Source organism: Brachyistius frenatus, unplaced genomic scaffold (genome assembly GCF_029030835.1).
Source record: "Brachyistius frenatus isolate BFR_SWC_R1_liver_20210118 unplaced genomic scaffold, ASM2903083v1 Contig_76, whole genome shotgun sequence".
Classification (NCBI taxonomy): Eukaryota; Metazoa; Chordata; class Actinopteri; family Embiotocidae; genus Brachyistius; species Brachyistius frenatus.
The window spans coordinates 418,096-430,469 of record NW_027210675.1 but is presented as its reverse complement, the minus strand read 5'-3'; the positions used below and the strand labels follow the sequence as shown (position 1 = coordinate 430,469).

General features: G+C 41.0%; 1 protein-coding gene across 5 annotated transcripts in view; it reads right to left on the bottom strand.

Moving 5' to 3' along the window:
• sipa1l1 (signal-induced proliferation-associated 1 like 1) overlaps window positions 1–12,374 on the bottom strand; it is a 76,442-nt gene that overhangs the window by 29,243 nt on the left and 34,825 nt on the right. For all 5 annotated transcript variants that reach the window (XM_069708475.1, XM_069708478.1, XM_069708477.1 and 2 more), the window contains 5 exons: window positions 5,285–5,404; window positions 3,399–4,933; window positions 2,914–3,136; window positions 2,434–2,564; window positions 258–446 (listed from right to left, as the gene is read on the bottom strand). In XM_069708475.1, coding sequence (XP_069564576.1) covers window positions 258–446; window positions 2,434–2,564; window positions 2,914–3,136; window positions 3,399–4,805 — 1,950 coding nt within the window. In that variant the 5' untranslated portion in view covers window positions 4,806–4,933; window positions 5,285–5,404. The remainder of the gene's footprint in view (window positions 1–257; window positions 447–2,433; window positions 2,565–2,913; window positions 3,137–3,398; window positions 4,934–5,284; window positions 5,405–12,374) is intronic.

Here is a 12,374-nt window from a genome sequence, read left to right as displayed (position 1 = left end):
AATTGTTTGCTCTCCTTGGTCTTCAGTACAGGTTAAATGGCAAGGAAACTTCTTTGGCTCAAAGACTGATTAACCTGAATGGATTATACTTTTGGTGAGTTTTAATGAGGAGAAAAGGTCTGAATAAAATTGTCTTTTTACTAAATGAACAGCAGTTCATCATTTGTGGCTAATCAAAGGAATTAATCAATGCAAATTCATCCAGCCCAACTTAACCCACAATCAAACCTCTAAATTTGCTCACTACGTCTCCTTACCCCCTGCTCGTCCAGCTTCATCAGCTGCTCAGTGACCTTCGGCGTGTTGAGTGCCAGGCGCAAGCAGTGAACATTGAGCTCAGGCACGAGGTACTCCAGCACTTCTTTGAGGGGCAGGCCTCGACCTAGACCGTGTTTGGATGTGGAAGGTACTGCATCTTCCAGGATGGAACCACGCAGAGTATTCAGCTGGAGACAGTCCATTCAATGGAAAGAGAACAAGGAAACAGGTACACACAGATGAGGGCAAAAAGTACTACATGGGAATTAATTCACCAACTGAAAGTATTACAATATTAGACTGTAAAAAAAAAAAAATCTACCCCTCGTACTGTTGACTAAGTCATTTTCTGCCAGAGTTTATTATATTTTGCTGACCTGCATTGTTTTGGTCTGATAGTCTTGGAAGAATTAATGCAAATGCAGCAATATTTGCAGATTTTGCATGATTTTTCCATAATCAAGGTACTCAATAACAGTTCTGCTAAAGGGATTAACGTGAAGAGTAAACCTTTCCAAACCAAACCTGCTTTATCAACAAAAATAACTCCTCTTTTAGAATCAGCAATGCTCTTCAACCCTCCCTCCCTCTCATCATCAAAACAAGCCGCAGTTCGATTGACTGGGGAAAAAAACGCAAAACAGAAAGTGGACGGGGTTTTGCGGCTTCAATAATTCTATTCTTGGTTCTGAATGTTACAGCTTCCTTTTCTGTACTTTGTGTAGTGCACTGGTTCTTTAATATCCCTGATACCAGCAACAATAACTGCAAACTAGCTGGCCAGCCATCAGAAGAACTAAGTCTATTTGGGGAAATGGTAGAGATAAGGTTTAAAGATCTGCGCAATTAAATTCAATTTGAAGAATCAGAGAGGTTTTCTCAAAGATTTATCATAATAAAGGCACATTGCTATAAAAATAAATATATATATATATATATATATAATTCTACTAGACACATTTTCTCTGCTGGTACAGGGAAAATAAAATGTGGAAAACTGTCTGGCTAAGGGGGAATACAAGAATGTTTGTAGGTCTTGCTGCTGCAGTTTTCACAATGAAGACTCTTAGACTTCAGAGTAAAACAAGGAGGACACCCATGAATAAATCAGTGCACTGTATAAAGTTCAGGACCTGAATATCTATCATCAACAAATAAACACAGCTGGTTGTCCACAGTGGTCCCATGGCACTTCTAAGTGTCTGTGTTTTTGGTGTCTTCATGGAGTGTTCGGTAGGTCCAGTGTTGGTGCCAGCACACTCAGTACTAAATAAACTATAAAAGAGAGGCACTCTTAAGTCAAGAGAGGACAGTAGTAAAGGACAGCAGTCCTCAGTGGACACTGGACTTTTGTCTCCAACATGAGTGCATCCCACGCACTCCTACACAGACGCACGCATATATCTATACCTGCAAAGCGCCCTGCTCTGAAGATAGCAGAGGGGAAACAAGGGAAGCAGGAGATGTAAAGAAAATAGAGGAAAACATAGCACAGCGGGTCGTGCGTCATCCCAAGAGATTGGAGGGGCTATTACTCATGGTGCGCGTTAATATAAGAGCAACGCTTTACCTTCTTCACTCAAATACCTTTGGTGCTATTTTAGTCTCATTTAGCTGTGAAATGGCACAGCTCAGTCCTTCACAGATGAAGGCTGACAAAGATGGTGGGTGGGCGTTCAGCGCAGGGAATGAGGACATGGATCTCTAGCTCTAGTGTGTCTATTGCAAAAGATGGCAACAAGGGCTACAGGGATTCTCAAAAGATTTCCTCTCACTGAGACACCACAGATTGAGCATTGTGAATAAACAATTCTCGGAATACATTAAAAATTAGATCAAACATGCAATAATTTGAGGTGGTGTTAAGGAGTGGGGGCAGCAGCATCTTGAGCTGGATCCGACAACCTTGAGCTGAAGCTTTTATACTGTCTCCCCCCAACTGGCTTTTTCAATGAGCAAGGCAGGGTGCAGATTCTATATGTTAACTCCCACACAATCTGAACTCATTATAGATTCTCAGTAGCATCACTCAGTACAGAGTGTACTAAACATTGGCATATTTGTGAACATGAAAATTCACAAAGGGAACAGCTACAAATATGGGAAAGGAATAGATCAGTTATCACACAACACAATAAATGTAAATATAGAGTGAATGTGTTCATTTCAATTTACCTCACTGGTTCTGAAGATGACCCTGTAGTTGTACTGCTGGCCATGGTCTTTGTGTTCATCCAACTTCTCCCTCCTCAGACTCACCGCCACTGGGCCCAGGTTCTCGTCTACCCCGAGATAGTTCCAGTGTTCTAGGTGGGAGGAGGAGTGGGATTTGAGGCATAAAATGATGACAGGAAAGTAAAGGGGGAAAAAAACAACAGAAAGGTTGTTTTTCTTGGGAAATTATAGTGTCTATAGTATTATAATAAGGAGAGGATGTCCTGACAGAAAAAAATGACACTTGTGTCTTTTATTCCTTGTGAAATGCAAAAGTCAATATTTGCATGACTACTAGAGATTGTACACACTGTCTAAAGGACTTGACTCTGCACTATAAATGGCATTTTCTCTAACAACATAGTCAACAAGATTTACTGGAAGGCGTATAACTTCCACACCAGAGCAATTGAAAAAGCCCAAACTATTACATTTCCTTACCTCTGAGATAGAAGTACTTTCGGTAGTAATAGGCGCCAAGGTCAACGTGTTCCACAACGTAGCGTTTGGATCTGTCCGTATGTTGACTTGGCCCATCCTTGGGAGCCTCCAACACAGCCACACCAGCATTGGTAAAATGAGTAGAAAGGGTGGCATCCAAAGGGCCTTCCTCTGTACTGCTGGAGGAACTGCTTGAGCTCCCACCACTGCCTATGCTGCCCTGCTGAAAGACAGATGATAAAGAAAAGTAAAGCAAGCAAGCTGTCATCCATATCATCACGTTTAGACTTCAGTTCATTAATTCAATATGCAGTACTAAATTTGAGCAATTTTCAATCTCTTTTGTCACCAGATATTCAGAACTTCATTGTGCAGACTGCAGTTTTAAGATGAAAATAGTACAGGCCAGCTATTTTTTCCAGAAATTAAAACACATCTTTACATGTATTTTCAAAACAATCTAAGCATACTATTCCTTCACCTACCTGTTTAGCAGGAGAGATGTTCCTCTCACCTTCTCCACCGATCTCATTCCTGAAACAAGGGCAGCTGAGAACCAAATCGTTGCTCTTATCGTCACCAGGGTCCATGGCAGGGTTGGAACCGTGTCCTCCTCCTGTCCCCTCCTTGCTTAGCTCCTCTTGTGAGCCACAAGGTGACCCATACACCCCACTCTGATTGGAGGAGAGGGAGGATGTGGCCGAAGCAGAGGCCGCAGCAGCTGCAGAGGCACCGGTTGTGGTGTTCTTGCGTTTGGCCCCAGATTGCCGACTATGGATTGCCTCATTGAGGTCAAAAAGTAAAGACTGGACATCAAAATGGGAAAAGCCTTTTTGACACAACCAGGGTTTGGGAGGTGGCCCATTCTCATCCCCCTTTCCTCCATCCTCAACATCGGAGCCAGCCCTAGATGTGTCACCCTCCACCTTGACACTACGTAGCTTACGGAATATTGACTCTCCGCCTGTTTCTGACTTTGACCTTCTCTTCAAGTGCTTCTCTCGTTCCTTCAGTCGACTGGCAGGACTACCTCTGGTTGGACCTAAAGGTCCATCTGGCAGGTCCAGGGCAGCCTGTTTAATGGGAGCCACAGTAAGGAGTTCTGTTAGCCTCTCTGGAGCTGGGCTTCGCTGATCGGGTGCCTCAGAGGATTGGTATCCTTTCAGCATGTCAAAGAAGCTCTCTCCTGACACCCCATGTTTGTCTATTGATGAAGTGCTTCCATACTCCCGGTGCATGGGTGTCCATCCAGAAAAGGACCAGCCCTCATTTCCGTCCCCATCCAGCTCACTGATTGTTATATCACTGTTACTGCGCTGGCGGATGCGTCTCATGCCTTTGCGAGGTGAACCTTGATAGCCATCAGGAGACAGGAAGCGGTTGTCCTTCCCCTTGATATGCATCTTGTTCTTTAGCGTGTTGTGGATGTTGCGCAGCATGGATGAGTCCTGAGGGCTAATCAGGTGGCCCAACTTGGCTGACAGATTGCTGTGGGCTGTGACGGCAGACACCCCTCCTCCTCCACTGCCACCACTACCACTACCACCAATTCCTCCACCTCCTCCAAGTCTTTCTCTATCTCCACTTCCTGATCCCGAGGAGCTGGTGGTGTTGGTAGAGCTGGGAGAGTCCGTTTCCACCGTGATATGCCAAACACCCCCTCCTCCCCCGTCTTTCCTTGGGGGCCAGTCAGCCACACGAGCCCGAACCCCCATCTTGGGGACACCAGGGTTGGTGCCAGTGGTTGCGGAAGAGGAGATGTGGGCACTCTCGCTGCGAGGTGGTGGCGCCCCTCCATTGGGCAGTCGCAGGCGACGGGTATAGAACTCATCTGTAGCCGGTACTGAGCCCCCGACCGAGCGCTCTGTCTGCGAACGCTTCAGACTGGTCATGACGGAGAGGGTGTGGGGAGGGGAGATGGAAGGGAAAGGTAAGGATGGGGTACTGATGGGTTTAGATTTGGGTCAACATGATGCCCAATGAGTGAAGTGATGAGAGAGGCTCACGGACACATTTGGTGCTGCAATAAGAGCAAAGGGAAAGAAACAATAAATTCAACTAAATATTAAACAATCAATAGTCAACAATAGACTTTAACCAGTCATCTCCAATAAAAAAAAAAAATGAATAGCAAGAATTACAGGAAGTTTGTATAATTGCATCAACACCCAAAGGCTTATGAGCAGTTGCAAATATGGCTGGTTTTGAACTTTTATAAACACTGAGCACACTGAGCAGTAAAAGGATAAAATACAGTGTACATAGAAAATTAAACTCTGCTATCAATAGTGTAATTATACAACACTAGGTTCAAAGCATTCAATTTATATTATTTTTATATTTTCAAAATGACAAGGTAGAGATGCTGTACCTCTGCAGAGCTGAAGCTCAAGGAAAAGAAATGTCTGAATTGGGAATTTTTAAACCTGAAATGCCTAAAAAGCAGTCTTCATCAGAATCATGAGAATTCGTTCAATCTTGAGTCCAGCAACTGTAAACAACAGCACAGAGAGCAGGAGGACAGACAGAAAGAAAAAACAGAAGGAAACAGAAGAGGAATCAGAGAAATGAAGTTACTTCCAGCATCACACGTTCTGCAGTCATAAATCTTACTGTAATTTCAGATTCTGCGAAGGGTATAATAATGAAGAAAGTTGGAACAAAGAGACCTGTAATCTCATGCTCATAACAGTGACAAATGAGGAGAACCAACAATCAAAATGTTGCTATATTTGATATCCAGTAAAGGGACAAGCTTTGAGAGACTATCTAATTTTACAGCAGGGTCACAGATTAGATTCCTGATAACCAGCCCACTTATTTGCACACATAAAGGTCAATTTGCTAGTCATTGGGAGTATTTAGCCCAGTTCAGACCAAGGATTTACAATACAAAACAAAACCATTTTACAACGTTACAGGGAAAAGTTCCAGCAGTATGAACAGGCCCATCTCAACTCCACTATTGCCAGCTGAGGGCGTCACCTATCCTCTATCCTCATTCATGTTTTAAGATGCTACCGATTATGTCCAACGACGGAGAAGCCTGGAAAGCCATCAGTTAAAACAGAATTACAGAGAGTCGTTACTGAGAAGAGGTTACACCGGCTCGCCTAATTGGTTTGGTGTAAACTGGCAGATTTCTGAATATTGTGGACTGGTAAATTGTGAATAGTTGAAAGTTACAAATCATCTCGTTGCCAATCTTAAGGTCGGAACTGGCCTTTACACTTTGAGAGAACTTTGCCCAATATAACTCTTGTGATGCCATCGAAGCAACAATTTCATAAGCGTTTGTCAAAAAACAGTAAGCAGGGGAAGTTTATAAGAAATGGGCATTTAACAGACAGCAAAGGTCAAACAAAACAATGTTAGAGGCGGCATCCGGGAATCATATGATTCAGTTATTTATTAGCTTGATTTATACCAAGGTCTTAAAGTAAAACATATTTAGGGGCTCTGCAGCATTTAATGCGACCATTGTTATTTAACAACTCAGTTGTAAGTATCTTAACTTTAGAAAAAGTTCAAAAGGAAACCATAATACTGTTGTTAGCTCAGAGGTGTTTAAGGTGATCCTTGGATAAATAAAGACCTCCAACACTGTGGATTTGCCCTTAAGGGCTCAGAAGATTAATGAAATGTACTGCAGAATTTGTAGCTACAAAAATTGACATTTCCATACGTGTACACCTCAGTTATGAGTGTGCATCTCAATTAGTCAGTGAAAAAAAAGTGACAAAGTTTGATCAACCCCTGATGAAGGAGCTGTGGAGGAGTTTTCCTGAGCATGTGCTTATCTACTGGTTTGTCCATAATGATGCAACATCTCTCTCTTCCAGACCACACTCTGTATCACCATGGAGATAAGGAGTCTTGTACAGTGCATGTTTCCATAAGCGAGTGTGTGTACGTGTGAGTGAGAGACAGAAAAAGAATAGAGCTATTGATTCCTTGCCTTCCCACGGACCTCGTTTTGAGCAGTTTTAATAGAATTACCTCCACCCAGTTCGTGGATTAAACAGAGAAATGAGGGCATTGTTTTAGGGGGCAAGACTGTTGTTCACCTTTTTTTTTTAATGAAATCTGTGATACTTTAAGTGGCACAAGGAGATGCCAATAATTACAATACTTTGGGATTTTGTCAGGAATTTCCCAAAGGTCTTATAAAACCAAAACTACCCATGGATCAATTCTCAGTAGAAACTGAGAAAATATGTTTCATAATATTGTCTAGCTAACCATTCAACGAAGATCTGAGTATCTTGTACTGCCTTGCAGCCCTGAGAACAGTAGTCCTGGCACTACAGTAGCTCCTCTATTCACAAATGCTGTTTATGAATTGTACAGATGGGCCTGTTTGAGAAGCATGACAACCCAGGCTGGGCTTCAGTTTGGCTCTAAACACAAAAGTGTTTGATGTATAACAGGCAGAAACTCAAGGGTAAAAACTCAAAGTCTTTCCCGTTTCACAGCAAGGTGTTGGTAAATGTTGTGCCTAGGATTTTCTTGGCAGAATGTTTTTGATATCCTAAAGAGGCCTTTCAGTTATCTGTAGATCTAAAACTGAAAATAAACCTGCTGCGAGATCATTTTCATGCGTCGTCTCAACTGGTATATTAGCATAAATAAATAAAAAAAATTAAACCAGCAAAATCATTCAAGCTTTTTATTTTATTCTAAATATCTAAACTGCCATGTCTTCAAACCAATGCAGACTGGTGGTTCAGCTTCTCTCTTTTTTTTTTTTTTTTTTTTTTCCCCCCAAAGGTCCTTCAATCTGACTCCCATGAACAAAATGATAAATAACAGATTCAACATTGCACAATAACCAAAATTCCATTTATCCAAATAGGTAAGAAAAGTTTTAAATGCACAACTTTGAGGAAATATGTTGCCTAACGCGCTTTACTTTTTAAATGGTATGGAATAACATTTCTCTCTTGTATACTATTTAAGGCAATTTGTTTCAAAAAATACAGTCAGATTTTGTCATTATGGACAAAATTTGGCAATTGCGGTTTTGTTTAAGGCACATCAATGCTGGTAGTTTTTAATTAATCAGAGCAGTGAAACTAACAAGATCAGAGCTCCAGTATCTCTATTAGACAGAAAGGTTGTTTGAGTGATAACAGCCCTTGTTGCACAAGTAGCATTCTTGTCCACAACAGCCAATCTGAAGACTCACTGCAAAAGAATGTGCATAACGGTACACACTGATAGCGTTACTGACTTTGTAGCTGATCATAAGTGGCTTCTTTTACCAAATAACAGCAAATTCCATTTTGTTTCCCCAAAATGATGGAAGCAAGGCAACAAATGATTTTCTAATCAGCACAAATAAGTGCCAGAAATTTACATAGAAACTGCTTAATTTACAGAAAATATGTTAGGCTTGAACATTATGTAAAAACAGAACAAACATTGTATTTGATTTTACCATTTGTATACAAACCCTGTATATACAATTCTAAATACTTCATTGTTAATGAAACTCTGATTAAGACTAGTTCTCTACACCATTCCTAGTTATTTTTCATTATTTTAGCATAATTGATTGTACTGTGTAGATGAGGCACCATGGGGAGTTTGGTTGGCCACATTAGAGGCTAGGGGAAATTGTGTAAAGATCCAAATAAAATACACATGACTGACATGTGGTTTAATACCGTCACATTGACCTTCATCCAGGCATATTTTTTTTTAAAGCCATCAAGAAAAACAAATGATTTCACCCCTTTTTACAATCCCAAATAAAAGTAGAAGAGTAGAAGTCCCAAAATGGCAACACATTGCTACAATACACTATGAGCCAATTATGCCTTAAAAATTACACCAAAAAGTGTATCCTCAATAACTACCCTTTTTTATTATTATTATTATTATTATTATTCCACTGAGGACTGGGTGGTACTCATTTAATGAGAGTTGGAGCTAATGAGAGAAATGAAGTGAAAGAGAGAACAAGAGTTAGAGAACAGTGAATGGGCAGAGGATTAAACTGTATGTTAGGTTGGAAGACTGGGAATTGAAATGAATGAATGTGGCGTTGCGTGCCTCTCTGCCGTCGCTGAGGACCAATTACACTGACAGATACTCTGTAACCTTTAGCAGTGTCTAAACGAGGTCGATTCCTGAGGTAAATATGTAGCATTACTGCTCAATGCAGCTAATTGCTGCCGAGGTTGTTTGTTGGCACACTTGACTGGAAACTGTCAGAGGGACTTATGTGCTCCTTACAGATGATAATGGCTGGGACCACGAGCACAACATTACCACACGATGAGAGCGTCGTTGGAGCATTTTATATTGGATACAAATCTGGTAATTCATAGGAGAGCACGTTTATGAGCCAATTCTCTCCGGGGGGAATTTGAGCCAAAAGACTATCTTTGCGCGATACTTTATTTGACCCTAAAGACTGCTTAATCATAAAACATATTTTTGCACAACTGCAGATTTTGTCTCCCATGTCTTACATTGGAGTCGAGCTGAGAGGGGATCAATTCACAGCCAATTTGGAGAGGAGTCATTACGGAGGCTAGTAACTCTTACAACATACATATGGACCTTTAAGTATTGTTTCATGACAGATTTTAAGATGTGAATGAGTCCTCTGAATAATACTGCAGCTGTATTTAGTACTGAACTGATCAGATGTATTATCTTTACTATTATTGTAATCATAATCATTATTATTCATATGTGTAGCGGGAATAGCACAAGTAGCATCAGAAATAACTAATGCAATTGACAAAGTTAGCAGAGACTTAAGACTTTGCACGGCTGCCTGCCTCCAATAAACGCCAGTTTAAAACATTATTCCCATGTTCTGCTGAAGAAACATTACTATTCAAATGTCGTTTTTTTTCCTTCGTTTTTTTGTTTATTTGAATCTAACGGTGAATGATTGTTTTTTGATTCATGGAAACTATTGCGCGTTCCCATGGAATATTCCCATATTGAGAGGAAGCCGCTGTCAAAGATTTTATCATGACAAAGTCAGTGTAATTGTCTGATTAGCAAATCACCCAACAGTGAGGTGATTATGACCTCATGATTACCAGTCACCAGATATGACATGTTTTACGTCACTGACCTCTAATTTGTAAATCATTTCCAAGCACATTTCCTACAAAAAAATGACTGAAGGAGTTTTTTTTTTTTTTTAATCAATTATAATGTGGGTAAACGAGAGACACGACTTTGACAGTTTTCTAATTAAATTAGATTTATTGCATTCACAAGCAATTGCTGTTTCAATTAAACCCACGCAAATAATAATTTCATGACATTTCTTTTCATTAATCATATGCTGCCCTATCGCCACATTTCATATTTTCAGATGAAAGGCTGTGTACTAAGAGACCCTCGGTTTCCTGGAAATATTCTGGTATAATTTAATTTATGCTTGTCATTTACAAATGTTATTTCCAAGAATCTTCCTCTGAATTTACAGTTTAATCTAATTCTATATTTAGTGGATTAAAGAAAACCAGGCAGGTTGGCAAAACTCAATTTTATGAGACTGTAAAATGAAGTATTACTCAAAACATTGATGATCAATAAATGAAAATAACTATGAATTAATTCACAAATGAGTTAAATGCGTCATTATTGTCAACTTGGTGATCCCAAAACATGCATATTATAGTACTGCTAAATATTTTTCGAGATGTTTCTGGCTGGCACCGTCTGAGGTTGTTGTCGGGCAGACACAGGTGTGCCGGTGCCCATCACGGTGTGACTATGAATCTGCTCCAGCACACAGTGACTCATGCACACCTGTAAATTACAGAGCAGATGAGATGGATGACTGACTGACTGACTGACTGACTGACTGACTGACAGAGCGGCTAGTGCTGCACAGTAACAGGAGACCGCCATAAAAAGCTCTTAAAAAGAGAGGGCACCGAAAGTGGAGCAGAAGGGTCTGTGAGTGCAAGTGTGTGTGTCTGTATACAGTTTGTGTGCAAGCAAGGTGTGCTCGGGTGCAAAAACTGAAACCGTTTTTCATCCATTTCCTCTCTCCATCGTGGGAAATACTGTAATTTGGAAAGTTCATATTTTTAGACAATTGCCATGCGGATTAGTATTCTGTATTCATTAATCAGTCTGTATTGTGCTGAAGAAAATGGATAGTTTTCCCAGCTCTGCAATTAGCAAATAATAAAGCAGATTTTAGATGACAGAAGTTCAGAGGCATGGGAGAAAAGTGAACAACAAAGCTTTTATAAAATTAAAGAAGAAACAGAAACCTATGAGCGCCATGTGCTGTCTTTTACGGTACTTAATCTTTGACAATTATATACCGGTTTCCCCAGACAGACATCATTACCACACCAGCTGGTGAGTCAAGTCAAGTCACGTCGTGTGTTTGTAAATCCTGACAACACTGCATGATGTCTCCGAGATGCACAACCTCGCAACAGAAACAGTTTGTGGCCCAGCCCAGGCTGCAAGCGGTTGTAGGAGACGAGGAGGAGGAACGAAAAGCCTTTGGACATTGTGACAAGCACTCTCGCACAGAGTGTCAGAGGTGTGTTGCAAGGACGGGCCACACCCGAGTCAACCGTCTGTCTCAATCAGCTACTTCTACTAACACTTTGTACGGTAACATGCAGTGCACAATGAGTACGTGGATGGTGTCAAGCAACGGTCAAAACATTGAGTGTGAAACACTTTATCACCCTCAATGGTCGCCATCTTGGCTACGGAGTGGAAGAAGAAGGACCACTAACCTGTTTTCAAACCGCTGTAAACTTTGGTCGAGGAAGCTGCAGCTGGCAAACATTGCACGAATGTAGCTATAAACGTCCATATAAAGTGTTTATTTATTACTAAAAAAAAACACTCTACTGTATTCAAATAGAAACAATCAGTATGTTTATTGTATTGTGGAGCCGAGGGCACAAAACCATGTTTTTAGAAGAAGCCTCTTAAGAGTAGATTGAAAAACTGATCCTTCTTTTTGGATTGCTGTGCGTACAATACAAGTCCTACATGGAAAGGCACTGACTTAAACGTTGACGGCATGTCCTCTCGGACACCTGCTCACAAAGTGTTGCTGGGAATAGGTGTAACCATTATGGCAAGACGTTTACAAGTGAGTATAAAGCCACTGCAGGTTACGCAAAGAGCCCGTGGAAAAGAAAACATGGAAAAGATCCAGAATATGACTAAGGCGTTTAGTGTGCACCTCCAAGTGTCTCTTTCCCTGTCTCACACACACAAATAACATAAACAAAGGGCGCAGATGACGAGGAGTGTTGCGTCACATTATTTTTTCACACCCATGTCATCTTTCCCAGGCTCAGCGGCATCAGTGGCTCTCAGTTGTCAGCTAGTTTAAAGTTTGTGTCAGCCCAGATGGGAAAGCATCAAACTCTTCAGTCATTTCCAAACTTCATTGAATATGAAGTACGCAGAAAGATTCAAAGTTGTAATAGCGGTGCAAGTGT